The 17,212-nt window shown below is 34.8% G+C and overlaps 1 protein-coding gene across 1 annotated transcript; it reads left to right on the plus strand.

Annotated features, from left to right (window-relative positions):
- The first annotated feature begins 5,350 nt into the window (after positions 1–5,350).
- On the plus strand, positions 5,351–17,101 carry spcs2 (signal peptidase complex subunit 2). The gene is made up of 5 exons (XM_052109897.1): positions 5,351–5,408; positions 13,804–13,887; positions 14,010–14,169; positions 14,861–14,996; positions 16,691–17,101. The coding sequence occupies exons 1-5, from the start codon at positions 5,370–5,372 to the stop codon at positions 16,875–16,877; spliced, it is 606 nt and encodes a 201-aa protein (XP_051965857.1). The 5' UTR covers positions 5,351–5,369; the 3' UTR covers positions 16,878–17,101.
- Positions 17,102–17,212: the final 111 nt, after the last annotated feature.

Below are 17,212 nucleotides of genomic sequence, written 5' to 3' on the forward strand. Positions count from 1 at the left end.
TTTTATGGCTGTGTGTTATGTTGTAATGTCTTGTTTCTGTTTATACTGCTTAATTGTTTTTTACTGTGAAGCACTATATGACAACTACATAGAATGGCGCTATACAGGTGAAACTCGAAAAATTAGAATATCGTGCAAAAGTTCATTAATTTCAGTAATTCAACTTAAAAGGTGAAACTAATATATTATATAGACTCATTACAAGCAAAGTAAGATATTTCAAGCCTTTATTTGATATAATTTTGATGATTATGGCTTACAGCTTATGAAAACCCCAAATTCAGAATCTCAGAAAATTAGAATATTACATGAAATCAATAAAAAAAAAGGATTTTAAATACAGAAATGTCGGCCCTCTGAAAAGTATAATCATGCATATGTACTCAGTACTTGGTTTGGGCCCCTTTTGCATTAATTACTGCCTCAATGCAGCATGGCATGGATGCTATCAGCCTGTGGCACTGCTGAGGTGTTATGGAAGACCAAGATGCTTCAATAGCGGCCTTCAGCTCTTCTGCATTGTTTGGTCTCATGTCTCTCATCTTTCTCTTGGCAATGCCCCATAGATTCTCTATGGGGTTCAGGTCAGGCGAGTTTGCTGGCCAATCAAGCACAGTAATACCATGGTCACTGAACCAGGTTTTGGTACTTTTGGCAGTGTGGGCAGGTGCCAAGTCCTGCTGGAAAATGAAGTCAGCATCTCCATAAAGCTTGTCTGCTGAAGGAAGCATGAAGTGCTCTAAAATGTCCCGGTAGACTGCTGCGTTGACTCTGGACTTAATAAAGCACAGTGGACCAACACCAGCCGATGACATGGCTCCCCAAACCAACACAGACTGTGGAAACTTCACACTGGACTTCAAGCATCTTGGATTGTGTGCCTCTCCATTCTTCCTCCAGACTCTGGGACCTTGGTTTCCAAATGAGATGCAAAATTTGCTCTCATCAGAAATGAGGACTTTGGACCACTGAGCAACAGACCAGTTCTTTTTTCTTTAGCCCAGGTAAGACGTTTGACATTTGAAGCCCATGTCCAGGACCCGTCTGTGTGTGGTGGCTCTTGATGCAGTAACTCCAGCCTCAGTCCACTCCTTGTGAAGCTCCCCACACATTTGAATGGCCTTTTCCTGACAATCCTCTCCAGGCTACGGTCATCCCTGCTGCTTGTGCACCTTTTTCTTCCACACTTTTCCCTTCCACTTAACTTTCTATTAATGTGCTTTGATACAGCACTTTGAGAACATCCAACTTCTTTTGCAATTACCTTTTGAGGCTTTCCCTCCTTGTGGAGGTTGTCAATGATGGTTTTCTGCACAACTGTCAGGTCAGCAGTCTTCCCCATGATTGTGAATTCAACTGAACCAGACTGAGAGACCATTTAAAGGCTCAGGAACCCTTTGCAGGTGTTTAGCTGATTAGAGTGTGACACTTTGAGCCTACAATACTGAACCTTTTCACAATATTCTAATTTTCTGAGATTCTGAATTTGGGGTTTTCATAAGCTGTAAGCCATAATCATCAAAATTATATCAAATAAAGGCTTGAAATATCTTACTTTGCTTGTAATGAGTCTATATAATATATTAGTTTCACCTTTTAAGTTGAATTACTGAAATGAATGAACTTTTACACGATATTCAAATTATTCGAGTTTCACCTGTATAAATACGTTTTTCCCCATTTCAAATTTTTGGATAAACAAAGTTTCAATAATACAGTATTTTATTATTTAATCTTTCAGTTCATCCAAAAATCCTCCACATGCAGCAATGATACCAAGCCATTCTAGCAATCAGTTTATCATGATAGATGACCAGAGTTCCCACGCATCTTAGAAATCCAGGAAAACCTGGACTTTCACAATGCTGTTTTCCAGTCATGTTCTGGAAAATATTTATTTGTCTTGGAAAATATTTGAGTAGATTAAAAAACAATTATTTTGTTACATGTATAAGTATTCATGTAGTGATACAGTTTTTCCAACACTGCTGTAGTGTACACAAAAACATTCAGACAATGGCAACGGTGAGGCCAAAATGCTTTTTTGAAGAAAAAGAAAAATATCAAACCCTGAGGTGGTTGCAGCCTTTACACCTCCCTATGTAAATTAATTTGAAATCATTCAACGATCGGAGTCTGCTAACACCGCCGTCACCACACGTAGTGCTGGTAAAAAAGTAATTTTTTATCAAATCTATAGATCCAGGAGCCATCACTCCAACACCTTATCCTTGAGTAATCATGTTAAATTGCTAATTTGGTACTAGAAAATCACTTGCTATTATATCAAACACAGTTGAAAGCTATTTGGTTCATTACATGAAGCTTAACCTTGTGTTTGTTTTTGAGTTGCCACAGTATGCAATAGACCGGCATGTCTTAACACTTGTGCATCAATTAAAAAAAGTTACACATAGGTTCATTATGGACAAAAATGGCCATGTCCAAAAACTGTCATAACAATATTATAGATTTATATTTTTTTCCACTTTCACTGACATAATTTTTTTAACCAGCATCAGCTCTAATCATAATGACCAAACATTCATTCATTTTTAGAATTTTAACCCTTTAAACGCTGGTTTGTTTACATAATGCCACTGTTGGTTTTTTTAGGAAAAAATGAAAAATAGTAATTATTTTCAATTTAATAGATGCTAAGCAGAATTTTTTTTCTTTGATTATTACAGCCTCGGATATGTCAATGATTAACAACAACATTCATTTTGATGCTTTCATATTTTTTGTGCAGTATCAGATTTAAAAAAAAGCTACTTAGGTCCATAATGGACAAAAATGGCCATGTCAAAAAAGTGTCATAAAAATATTATAGAATAATATTTTTTACTACTTTCACTGACTTATATTTTAACCAGCATCAGTTCTAATCATAATTACCAAACATTCATTTAGTTTCAGAATTTTAACACTTTAAAAGCCGGTTTGTTTACATAATGCCACTGTTGTTTTTTATAGAAAATATAATAATTATAATTATTTTCAATTTAATAAATGCTAAACAGAATTTTTTTATTTTTTATTATTAGAGCCTCAGACACATACAAACCACACTCTGAAATCCATACCAACACACTCACACAATTATATATTCATAATGTATCTAATTGGCTCTATAATATACATAAGCCAAAAACAGCAGAAAACAACAACAAAAGCGATGATATGCCAAACCTGAAAAATGGCACGATCTGGTAAAAAATATTTAAAATGTAAATTTTGAAGCCTTGCCAACATAATGAAAGCATGTTAAACAAGATTGCATAATTTTATAGTTAAATGGCACTGGGATTAAAAATCGCAGTTTTAATGGGTTTCAATGTGCCATTTTTGTCCAAAACGACGCTAAGAGGGAGTATTTTGTGTAACTAGTGCAAAACACATTTTTTTAAAGAAAATAGGGTGAAATATTAAAATTCCAATAAAAATTCACACCTGTGGAAAAATTTATGCAGTTAGCATTAACACAGACAAAGTTATCAAAAAAAAAACAAAACTGAAAAAGCCAAAAATGTCCACAAGGATGCACAAGGGTTAAGGTCAATATTAGGTGAAAATGGCATAAAAAAAAAGAGAAACTCCTCAGTCAATCATTATTTTGAGGAATGAAGGCTATACAATGCTCGAATTTGCCTGAAGATGAAGATTTCATTCAAAGGTGTACACTACAGTCTTCAAAGACAAATGACAACTGGCTCTAACAAGGACATAAAGAGATGTGGAAAGCCAGATGTACAACTAAACAGGAGGATAAGTACATCAGAGTCTCTAGTTTGAGAAATAGACACCTCCCATGTCCTCAGCTGATATCTTCACTGAATTCTACCCACCAGGGGTGCTGCAGGCCTTATTGGAAGAATTGCAAAGAAAAAGCCACTTTTCAAACAGAAAAAGAAATGTTTAGAGTGGGTATAGAAACACAGACATTGGACAACAGATAATTGGAAAAGAGTGTTATGGATCTTAACCCCATTGAGTTTTGTGGGATCAGCTAGACTGTAAGGTGTGTGAAAAGTGCCTGACAATACAGCTACATCTATGGCAAGTGCTACAGGAAGTGTGGGGTGAAATGTCACCTGAGTATCTGGACAAACTGACAGCTAGAATGACAAGAATCTGTAAAGCTGACATTGTTGCACATGGAAGATTTTTTGATGAGAACTTTTTGAAGTAGTATAATAAGTTCTGAATTTATTTTTTTTCTCCAAATTGTAATAGTAATTTTTCATGTTATTAATGTCCAGACTATACATTGTGATCAGTTGAATGCCACTTTGGTGAATAAAAGTACCAATTTCTTCTCATAAGTATACAATCTGTATATTATTCCAAACTTTTGGCCACAAGTGTATGTAGCTATGAACATCCCTGAAGTTAACACATTTCTTTTGAGACAAAATACTTATAGTTTTGAGTTCTGTTTAAGGTAATTAAATCAAACATATGTCAATAACTGTCCAATAAGTGAAAGGATAGTATTTGGGGGGGGGGAAAAACCCTGTTGCAGGGGCTAAATGCTCATATAAAATGCAGGGTGAATAGATTTGTTATTAAAAGTTTCAAAGTGGAATCACATTGACTCATCCAATCATAAAAGAGATTAGTTTGTTTATAGAGTACTTGATATGTAATAAAATGTCAATTGTGTTTGAATTTAGCAGGAAATGGTTTACTTTTTTCTGAAGTAGTTAATTTGAGCAGGTGTCATCTTAATTTGTTACTCAAAAAAGCATCTTGGTGTCTCAAAATGATTTGCATTTGTTGACAAATTTGTTGACAAATTAGAACTATTGCCCCTGTATCTACAATTTATCCATTTAAACCCCCTAGGTGCCTTTTACCTTTCAGCCTTTTAAGTGTGGTAAAAGGCTCCCTTACCACCTCTTTTTTTTTTTTTTTTTTTTTTTTTTAAACACTTCATTTTAAACGAAACAACCTTTGGTTATAATTTATTTTCACCCAAATTATGTTGCTACACCAATATTAAAAATAAATTGCTTCATTTCTGACTGAAATTGAAAATTAAATAAAAATGAGCAAATTAACTAAGAAATTAAAAACAATAAATTGTAATACATTGTTTACAAATATGTATACAATAAATAACTTAAATAACTTAATTTATTTGATTAATACCAATGAGAAATGCAGTTTTCTGAGTCGTTCAGCGCTCATTTCTTTCTCTCATAGAATAAAACATTTGACTCTTCTACTGCTTTCGGGTTGATCGCAGCCACTGTAGACCGCCCCCTTTGACGTATACATTTCAGACCAATTACGATTGGACCCTTCTTATGTGATTCTAGCCAATTACAGTCATCCAGATCACAGCAAACGAGCAGGAAGAAAAGATGGCGGCGAGGAATGGGAAGAGTGGTCTACTTGAAAAAGTAAGACATCTTTATTGTGTTTAGCATGTCTGAAGATGCGTTTTTATTTGTGCAACGGTCTTCTGAGTGCAATACAAGGGACTATTTTACTTTCTCTGCTTTCTCACTCAGTGGTCAGACGTGAACGTTGATGCGACTATAATGCTTGTTTTCATGTCAGCGCCAAAACGGAAACTTGAATAAATGGATGCACATTCTGAATCTAGCATTTATTGAGTAGCATATGAGCATGTAAATTGAAACTATGCTGCTTAAAATATATTATACATAAATGATTACGCAACATTGCGTGGATTCGTTACTGTATGTGTATGACACGAATATCATTACCCTCTTTTTTTTTTTTTTTCAGGCGTGATGTATGAACTTTAACTTGGCCATATTTGAACCGCTAACTGGACTTTTTAACTCTTGTGCGTCATTAAAAAAAAAAACTCGGAGGTAATTTGATGTCCACGTCAAAAAAACTGCCATAATAATATATATTAATATGATTTTCAGTTTAAAGTAGCACATTTTTTAAACCAGCGGCAGTCCTGATCATAACTATCAAATATTCATTCATTTTCAGAATTGTAACCCTTTAAATGCCCGTTTGTTTATATAAGCAACTGTTGTTTTTTACATACATACACACACATTTCTCAATACACACATACAAAGCACACTCTGACATCCATACCAACACACCCACACAATTTTAGCTGCATCATTTATGCAACTGGCCTGCTCTATAAAACAATAAAAAAAGCATGTATTTGCTCCATAGGATAAACATGTGAAAAATGGTGCCATCTCGTTGAAAATATTGCAAATATTTAAGCCAGGGCTCTGGAATGAAAGCACAATATAATAGAGTTATTGATTTTATGCTTTAATGGCACTGGGATCAAATATGGCAGTTTAATGGGTTTCAATTGGGACATTTTTGTCCTGAAGGTCCTGAGTGTAACTCTTTTGTGTACACCTTGTTTATAGATGTATTTTAGGAACTGAGGTTGAAATATCTAAATTCCCACCAAAATACACACCTTTGTCAATATTTATTCTAATATTTATTAATTAATTGAAAAAATGTAAAAGACACTAATGTCCCAAAGGTCACACAATGATTAATTCAACCAAAAATCAATGGTGTATGTGTTTATAATTCAAAATATCCACATGGCTCCAGAATGCAAATTTAAAAAAAAAATTTTTTTTATGAAGGACAACAATACTTGGATCTTAAACTTACCCCTGTTAGTTGTAAAAATAAATTGCACACTGTATGTTAAGTTTAGGGTTTGAAATTAACTTTGTGGCTCACCGGCCACTCTGGCTAGTAGTTTTCCATGGTCACTAGCCACTCAGCATTTTCACAAGCCAAAATACCCCACCTCACTATAAGGGGATAAAATTAACTGGAGACTGTAACTGTATGCATTTGTTTGGACATTTTATTTGAACAAGAATGACATTGTTTTAGCAGGACACAGGCCTAATGATTTAAGTCACCTTTAGGATATCTGAAGGCAAACACGGCCAGTTAGAAAAGGAATAGGATAGAACATGAATAGGACAGTACAGGAGTTTATTCAAAATTCATGAAATTTTTAACCCCTTCATTAAATTGACCATTGCTCTACTTCTAGCTTTGATTAACAGTAGCATTTGTACTGATAAGGCCATTTACACAGGTAAGCCCATGGATGGCTACACATTACTTTGGTTAGGTTAATATAATCTTGAGAGTGTTTTCTATAAAATAAATAAAAATAACTATAGTATTTGTTATAAAAATGCAAACGGTACATTTGAACCTGTACAAAAATACATTAAGAACCTGTACAACATTCAACATTGTAATAAAAATTAAGTGTAATAGTTTAGTCCTAATAGATTTAATATGAATCTGTACAAGTTACCAGTTAGTGTTACTGCAGTAAAATAAATAAATAAACTTTTAGGAAGAACGATGGAGTGTATTTTAACTGGTGATGTTTTTGTCTCCTTTACCATGTCAGTGCTGTTGATAACGTAGGTGCTGCCTATCTGTTTGATAGGTTTGACTTTCTCCATAAAGAGATTTCTGCTAGAATGTTCTCTGTAGAATTCAAATGAGTCACATACTGCAAGTTTTGTGCTCTCCACCTGCCGCGCAATGTCGAGTGAAGTTCGACTGAATTGCACATTTCCCTCTGCGCTGTTCCAGAGCTTTGGCAATCTTATTTCTGGAGCAGGCTGCTGAGCGCTGGGGCGGTCACACGAAAGCACGCTTCATTCGCCCCACACAAGCTATGTTTCCATCAACATTTTTGTGTTTTGTTTGGGATACAGCATAAAAACTGCTGGATGGAATCACCAAGATGCAAATAAATCTCCAAAATGCGCTCCAAAAATGTATACTCTTGAGGTGGCTAGTTTTGTTTTATTCGATAAAAAGAAATGTGCATAAACTATGATGGAAACACATTTACAGAATAAACTCTTATTGAATTTATTAGAAATAAAAGTTGCAAATCACAAAGGTCATGTGACTGAATAACTTGTTCATTACTGGACCAACAATCATCCCATCTGAAATGTTGCACTGGTCATCCTGGAGTAACAGTCTTGAAAATCCAAAGCCTACAAAGATTTTGCAGAGCAAACAGAAAATAAGTCAAAAGCAAACTTGAACTCTAAGGAAAAGAAGGATTATTGACACTTTTGAAAAATATTTTATATATATCCCCACGGTTTAGTCATAAGGATGGATGAACGCACATATATTAGTGCTCAGCCAAACATGACACAAAGTTCTTTAGTGTTTTGTCTGCGTGCTCTAAACCACCAGTATTTATAAAAAAAAACAATGGCTACAATTTCTCTGGATGTGACGATTTCATCCTTCTGAACACCCTTGGATGAAATCACGGCTTTATTCTCACATTGGTTTTTTTCACATTAATTCAATTCACAACTTAGTTGGAAATAGAGCTACAGATGCGCGTGCAAGTTATTAGAGGCATGAATACCATTAAATTTGCTCCAGGAGCGTGGCTCCGAGTCGCCTGAATTTCATAGAAATTTCAGTGCAGGAAAAACCCTGAAAACATCACCCAGTAGTTACCTGACATTTTTACCCGCATATGGCAGGAACACATGATAGTTCCATCTTTCTTACAAATGTGGCAGTTAAGCGCAATTGTTAGTTTGTAGTTTACTATCCCTATAATATATCCAAGTATTATTTTACCAAAAAATCCCCTAAGAATGTGAAGCCTGTTTTAAAACCATTAATATTATTAATATTTGGATTTATTTATTTATTTGCATTGTGACATTTTCATACAAATTTAATCCAGAGATGAAAATCTTCCTGTCTGATGCACTTTTTTTTTTTTTTTGTCAAAGTACATTTTAAAGGCAGTACAACAAATACTATTGTGGTGTAGCCTATAAATGTTTCAGTAATTTCTCGAGTACAATTGTATTTTAAAGGTGCACTCAGTAACTTTTTGTTTGTATCATCTTGGATTTACAATGACACCTAGTGGTGTGGATGCAGCATCATTCAAAATCAATAGTTTTCTGTTACAGATGCCATTGTAGAAATTCACTATTCACAATCAGCCATGATTTGTTTAATCCAAGAGTGAAAGTCCAATAACAGGATCGTTACTGAGATTAAGCGAGTAGTATTCAGCTGCTCATGTGATTCTAAAATGGCAGACCCCACCAGGGTGCCCCTCCCCCATGTAGAATAATACAGTTTTTATAGAGTCCTCATCTCATGTGAGGGGTCACGATTTTTAAATGTAATTTAAAATTACAATTAATTGTTTTTAGTAGTAAACTTTTTTTTTAATGGGTCTGGGAAAAAATTAATGAGTGCACCTTTAAAGAAGGGCATGTATTTATAGAGCACTTTAAAAAAAATTGCAAAGTGTACCAAAGTGCTGTACAATTACAATAAAACAATACAATGATATAAAAAGACTTAAATTTAATTGAATCAAAATAAAGAAAAATAACAATCACCTTTGTAATTTTCCTAATGCTTCACTAAGCAAATACATCTTGAGACATGTTTTAAATAATTTGACAGATATTGAGGCTCTGACTGACAAAGGTAAACCATTCCACAACTTTGGTGCAGCAACAGAGAATGCACAATCTCCTTTACCCTTTAACCGTGATTGGGGAACATCAAGAAGCAGCTGGTTATTCGATCTAAGAAATGTATGGGAGTTACGAATAATAATAAGTTCAGAAATATAATCAGGAGCCTGATTGTGTAAGGCTTTAAAAACATACAACACCACCTTATGTTGCACTCTAAATTGGACAGGTAGCCAGTGCAGAGATGTCAGAATAGTGGATGTCTGATCCCTCTTTCTTGATTGTCAGCATTATTGCTGCAGCATTCTGTACCCTTTGAAGTCTTTGATTGTTGATTAATACCCAGATATAGTGCATTACAATAATCGAGACATGATGAAATAAAAGCATGAACCACTTTCTCCAAATTGTTAAATGATAAGACAGATTTAAGTTTGGCAATATTTCTCAATTGAAAGAAGCTGTTCTTTACCACAAAATTTATCTGCTTATCACATTTTAACTCCGAGTCAAAAATAAAACCAAGATTTTTGACATAGGCGCACCAATTAGATGACAATGGGGCTAGAACTTCTGTATAATTATTTACACAACTACTAGGGCCGAAAATTATAACCTGTGTCTTATCTTTTAATTGGAGGAAATTGTTACCATCCAGATTTTTACATCTTTCATACATTCACAGAGAGTTTTAACAGATACATCATCACCTGACATCAAAGGGAGGTACATTTGCGTGTCGTCTGCCTAAATATTTTACGAAATACCGTATTTCTTAACTCTTTCCCCGCCAGCGTTTTAAAAAAAAAAGTTGCCAGCCACTGCCAGGGTTTTTGACGATTTTCGCTAAATTTTAATGGCCCGCAAAATATTTTCTTCCATGAATATATGAAGATGCTATATATCACAATAAAGATCTGAGCCTCTGCTTTTAGGCAAAAAAACCGATTTTATTTTATCTTCATTTGTTCTTTTTTTATTGCGACTTGAACAGAGGTCAGTTTTGTCAAACAACATTTCAGACAAAAAGCTGAGAAAAAGGCATGTTTATGTCTGATATTTTGAGCTTCTCAATACTCCACTTCTTCATATTTGAGACGATCGCAGTCTGTTTCTTTGATCAAAGAGTTGCGTACTCTTTCAAAACATGCGGAGGGGTCTTCCTTACCGTATAACACCTAAAACACGGAAACCCGGAAAATTCCGTGTTTGGCGGGGAAGCGTTTTTTCATAAAACACGGAAAATTCCGTGTTTGGCGGGGAAAGAATTAAAAATGGCACCAAGAGGAATCATATATAATGAGAATAAAACTGGTCCTATAATAGATCCTTGCGGAACCCCCACAGGTTTTCGGAGCTGATGATGACATGAAATTGCCCGTTTTTACAGAAAAAGACCTATTATTCAAGTATGAGGAAATCCAACTTATAGCATTTCCCTTGATTCCAACATACAACCTTAACCGTTCAATAAGGATGTTATGATCTATTTTATTAAATGCTGCGATGAGATCCAACATAACTAAAGCAACACAGCTACTAGTATCCAACTAAAATAAAATGTAATTTGTTACCCTAATAAAAGCTGATTCAGCGCTATGTCCAGACCTAAAACCAGATTGAAATTTATCAAAAACCTAATTTTCTATTAAGAGGAAAGCTGTGTATAAATAATCTTTTCTAATAATTTGGATATAAATGGCAACTTGGAGATGCTGAAAATGTTTTGGATCTGAAGTATCTAGATTTGTTTTCTTGTTAAGCGGATGGACAACCACATGTTTAAGGCTGGATGGAATAAAATACAGGTTAAAGTTCCATTTATAACTGAGAGAATGTTAGGACCAATTATGTCAAGAAGCTGAACAAACAATTTAGGAGGGACAATATCACAGGGTGAGGAGGTTAATTTTAAGTGTGAAGCAATGTCCTTAATATGTGAAAGTGACACTGCCCAAAATGACTGAATTTACTAGTGCAAGGGTTTATAGCAAATAAACCAGATGGATCAGGTGTTATTGAGTTTCTTATATTCTCAATCTTTTCAATAAAAAAAAAAGTTAAATACCTTTCACAGGTATTTGTTGATAGATCTGAGTATACATTGTCTTCTGGTTTTAAAATGTATAGTCTTGAATAATACTTGAGGGCTATGAACATTCTGTGCAATTATATAAGAGAAGTATTCAGCTCCAGATGTTTTAACAGCTTTTTGATATTTATTTAAACACTCTTAAGACCTCATAAGCTTATCTTTTTGCCATTTTTGTTCTGCTTTCCTACACTGCTGTCTAATGTCCCTAGTATTTTAATTTAGCCAAAGTTGAGTTTTAGTTTTCTTTCTCTTTATTTTATATGGAGCAATGCTATCTAGAATCTCTGTACATACTGTATTGAACAATGTAACCAATTCCTCTGTACCCACATTATAAGAAAAAAGTAAAATGGATTCTGTTAATGAATGAGCATTACATGCTTCTGAAAAAGTTTTGACTGTAGTTTTGTAGGGTCACACTGAAACGTTATATTAAACTCAATAGGCTTATGATTATCTAAAACTTTAAGATTTAAGACAGGAATACCCATACATAATATCAGATCAAGAGTGTGACCATGCTGATGAGTAGGACCGGAAACAGAGATAGAAAAATGTAAAGATTCAATAAAAAGGTTCAAGAACTCAGTAGCTAAGGACTTTGAAGGGCAGCAGACATGGATGTTAAAATCACTAAGAAGACACTATCAAAATAAAAGATGTTATGATCACTGATAAAAAAACTAAAAAAAAATATAAAAGATGAATTATTGACAACGTCAACAATTAAAAAAAAAAAAAAAAAAAATTGCAGACAAGAATGTTAGTTTGTCAAGTAGTCATTTGATCTCACTTAACGTAACACAAGCTCATACGAAACACTAATGATGACGCATGAGAGCACCACTGCAGCTCGTGCCTGATTGAGTGGAGATCTCAATCAGGCATGAGAATTACACAGATCACAGTTCAGATGCACTCTAAACTTTCCAAACAGCTTCAGGTGATGTAGATCGAGAAGTATGAGGAAATTATACAAAATAACTAAATACAGAAGCACTCTCGTTTTGAAATACAGCAGAGCCAGGGCTGCCTCTCCGCTGAAGCAAAACTTACGTGTGGAGTGTCTTTAAAGGAAACAACTCACCGTTATATCTTTAATACATTATTAAAGTTCAAATAATGCAAAAAATAACGCAGCTAGATTATAACGTGATATCTCGTGACTTTTTTAATCATAATATATGCATGTCTTATCATGAAGTAAATTGTCAATACGCAGCTTTATTAATAATATATATATATTTTTTTTGAGAGTTAAAGATGGATTGAAGTGAACGGAAAGGTGCGAGAGGTAGTCTTCTAATTTAAAACAACGTACATTTACTATAACAGTTATACTGCTGAATACATTTTTTTTATATGAGAATGTTGACATTTATATTAAAAATACACATATTTTTAAATCTCAAAAAGAAGTAGCATATGATATATTTAGACTTGCTTTTAGAGAATAGATCTTTAATATAAGTATATTTGTCTTTACTGCACTTGCAGTAAAGCTACATTCTCTTAAAGCAAGTCTAAATATTTTATATGTTGCTTGTCATGTAAATGATTCTTGTTTTAAGGATTTTTAGACAATTCTAAAAGACAAACACTTGATAACAATAGGATTTTTTGGAGTGAATGTTTTACTGAATTAAATTGAATAAAAACAAATTTTCCCTTTAATTCAGTAAATGTAATTTAGAGGTATTTTTACAAGATGATTTTGTCCTCTATTGTTAGCAAGTACGTTTAATATAACCTTTTTTCGGGACACAAGCTGAATAGTCGGTTAAGAGCTAATGATTAATTGTTGTAATAATCGGTAGATTAGTCTATTATCAAAATAAATGTTAGTTGCAGGCCTACTTTAAAGTATGAGTACTTTATTTTTTTTGTATTTTTTTTTTTTTTTTTTTATAAATGTCAGTCATGTAGTGTAAAAAGAAACAATTGTCATAAATATCAATATTTTGTCTTTTAAAAGGCACATTTTGTCAATGTAATATATATGGTGATGAGACCAAGATCTGTTCACATTACTGTAATGATAATGGAAGGGGGTGTGTCATTAATTATGATCAAAACAATATAAAAATGAGAAATCATAATAATTATCAAACATAATGATTTTAGTTGTATGTTTTTCTTTGTCCTGACATGTGATATTCACCAGTTAGATATGTAATGTAAGAAAGTGTTGCTCATTTAGTTTACTGATTTCAGTGGAGGATTGATGAAAAGCCTGTAAAGATTGACAAATGGGATGGTGCTGCAGTGAAGAACTCTCTAGATGATGCAGCTAAGAAGGTACGTTCTTTTGCATATTTACATTTTAATTCTCAACATGCGCTTTCTTGCAAAAGTTATGAAAGTACGTGTGTGTGTTTGTTTGTTTTCTTTAATTGATCAGCTTTCTTTTTCCACCATAGGTTCTAATTGAAAAATATGGTTATGTTGAGAACTTCAACCTGGTCGATGGACGTCTGTTCATTTGTACAATCTCCTGCATTTTTGCCATTGTAGCTTTAATTTGGGATTATCTACACCCATTCCCAGAGTCAAAGCCAGTCCTGGCATGCTGTGTTGTTTCATATCCTTTATTCAGCATACCAACTTCAAAATGGATTGTTTGCATTGGAGATTTAGTAATATAAATGAAATGTAAATTAGGTCTTACTTTGTAATCAGACCAGAATTTGTCTGTTCCATTTAGGGTGTGGTCACACTTCGCACAACATTCACTTCATAAATTCACAAGTATCTGAACAAGGGGGAATGGAAACACAAACACAACTTATGCAAATGTTTTGTTCCACCATATTCCAAATGTTTCATTGATCATAATCTTGACCAACCGTTTTGGAGATTTCGGTCTCCCCCCCTCCCCATTCAATTTGGTAGGAGCTGTACTTTTGTGCCACTTGTATCCAGGGAACGTTCCTAAGATGCCAGCAGATTGGATCGTCTTGAATGCGAACTACTCTCCTACTCCGCTTAAGTCACCTTTTCTGAAAGCAAATTTGCTGAAATTGTTTGGTACAATTTTCTATGTTTTCCTTATTTAAATCACTTGAAAGATTTACTTTAAGCTTACACACTTAAAAAAAGCTTTAAATACAACAAACAAATCAACTGAAAATATACATCATCATTGCATCTCTATTGGTATTTTCACATGCACAAAGTTTAGTGTGACCGCTGCTTAAGGCTAATTTTGTTGCTTCATCCTTTTAGAGATTTCCCCCCTCCCCTCATAGTTCTTTACCTTAACTGATCATCACATACTTCATAATGATGGGCATTTTGACCCTGTACACTTCTTACAAAGAGAAGAACATCTTCTTGGTGTCCGTGCAGAAAGACCAAGCTGGCATGGACCCAGATCACGTTTGGCAGCTCTCCTCTAGTCTAAAAAGGTGATTTGTCTTTGTTCATTATTTTGTGGTGCTTGTTATTGTTCATACTTAAGGTTAAAGAATACTTGGGTTTTCAGCATGCTGCTATGTCTGCACAGGCTAGAACACTTGCTTGAGATGTAACAGAAAGTAGATGTTCATAAAGAATGTTCAAATTCCTAACCTCTATGTATTAAAAATCAGCGCATAATTTGTCCCACACCAATTTTACCTCGGACATTAGTGATACCTCAAATCTTCTAGCTTGTTGAGAAGGTGTGCTTATTCCTAAGGAAATGGAATTATGATTTTGACTGAAAGATCCCTTTACTTGCATTGAAGGAGGGACCTAGGCCATATTTAGAGACCAGAATATAATATGCTGGATTTCCATCCCTGTATTTCTTTTTTGCAAATTTTAGAATCTTGCATAATAAAATGCAGGATGGAAATGCCAAGATGCGAGTAAAATCTCCAGAATGAAAAAACCTCTGTGTATAATGTATAAACGCATTGTGACAGGGCGGAGGCCAGGGCCAGATCGTGATTTTACACTACCGACCCCTTATCAGGCTAATCAAGCCTCCGAGAGGGATAAAGGCTGGTGATGCGACAGAGCGAGCGTTTACAGGCAGCTGTCCATCCTATGTGTGTGTGTTTGTGTCTTTTGGTTTATTTCTTCATTACAGTATTATTTATATTGCCAAGCCGGTTTTCGCCGCCTCCTTTCCATTGAACTGCTTTACACTGGTGCCGTCTCCTCTCTTCCAATACCACTCCGCAGTTGGCCTTTATCTCTCTCGGTGGCTTGATTAGCCTGTGTAAAATCAAAAAAGTTTGATTCCTTTCGTAGACTAATTAAACAAAACTAAAAATCACATGACATGTTCTTGGAAAATGTCTCTATTCGAACAACCGTGCAGATGTAGATACGTTTGCAACAGCTTGCTAGTAACTCTGCATGCCGGTGTGTTCATGTTGACGTACCTTAACTGACTGAACAATGTTACTGGAATTAGCTGTCAGCTACAAGGTAGGTGGAGTGCCAGGTCACATATACTGATGACGTGAACCAATGACCGTAAGATTTTTAGCAGCCGTTTAGAAGTTTTCTTGAAAGTCTGCTGGCGAGCTGTTTGAACCACTGAAACAAACTCAAAAACACCTTGGTTTTGGCCAGAATTTGTTCTAAATGATGTCGCGCCGGTTCGTTCTACGATTTTCTTTTTGAAGTATGCCGGGGCTCTGAAATAAGGCATCTGCCACTGAACGCAAGCAAACATGAAGTTATTTTGAGCCAATTTTCCAAAAAGTGCCAATTTTCCTCTCTTGAAACGGATGGGATTGAAATGCTGCTTTATCCGCAAATTGTTTTTGGGAAACAGTGGGTAATTTCTGAGTGGGCTCTCTTGACATTGCGATGGGAGAAAGGTGCCTGAAGTTGTTCCTGGCATGCTTCTCCACCATAAAGACTTTATATGATTAGGATTAGGGAGGGGCGCAGGGGTTAGGGCATCTGCTGCCTGCCAGGAGCAATTCCAGTTGCCTTCGTACAATGGGCTTTTGACCTGGACTTATAAGTAACCATCTAAAACACCATAGGAACTGTACAGAGTTGGTAAAACGACTCAGAATACCATAGGTTTCAAATGCGTTTCATTGTGTAGTTTGATGGGTACTATACCGATTGCATCTAAATGACTTGTTTCCATTAGGTTTGATGACCAGTATACGTTAAGAATGTCCTTCACAGATGGGAAAACCAAGCAGACGAGGGAGACTGAGTTTACAAAGTCTGTCGGGGCATTCTTTGATGAGAATGGAACGTTGGTGATGGATCAGTTTGAAAAATGTGCATCAAAGCTTCATGACACATTGGGCACAGAGAAGAAGTCAAAGTAGCATTTAGTCAAAAAATGATAGGACCAGCCCTCATCGTTCCAGCATATGTGGTAACATTGGCTCTATAGTGGGACAAAGCACAGATGTTATTCAAGCTTGCGTGTGTTATCAGAGTTTAGCTCTCAACCTTCAAGGTTAGCAAAGTTTTTTTTTTTTTTTGCTTTTGATTATAATGTCAATTGTTTTTTTAATTGAAGGTTCTATATATATATATATATATAATATACATACATACATACATACAAGTGTTTCAGTTTTGTGATCTTCTAGAAGTAGTTCACCCAGAAATGAAAATTACAACATTTACCCTAATTTTGTTGTTTTTTTTGTGATCC

Source organism: Xyrauchen texanus, chromosome 38 (genome assembly GCF_025860055.1).
Source record: "Xyrauchen texanus isolate HMW12.3.18 chromosome 38, RBS_HiC_50CHRs, whole genome shotgun sequence".
Taxonomy (NCBI): Eukaryota; Metazoa; Chordata; class Actinopteri; order Cypriniformes; family Catostomidae; genus Xyrauchen; species Xyrauchen texanus.

Coding starts and splice junctions, on each gene's coding strand:
- spcs2 (XM_052109897.1), top strand. CDS start 5,370: ATGGCGGCGAGGAATGGGAAGAGTGGTCTACTTGAAAAA. Junction 14,170..14,860: donor CCTGGCATGCTGTGTTGTTT/CATATCCTTTAT, acceptor AACTGATCATCA/CATACTTCATAATGATGGGC. Junction 14,997..16,690: donor CTCTCCTCTAGTCTAAAAAG/GTGATTTGTCTT, acceptor TGTTTCCATTAG/GTTTGATGACCAGTATACGT.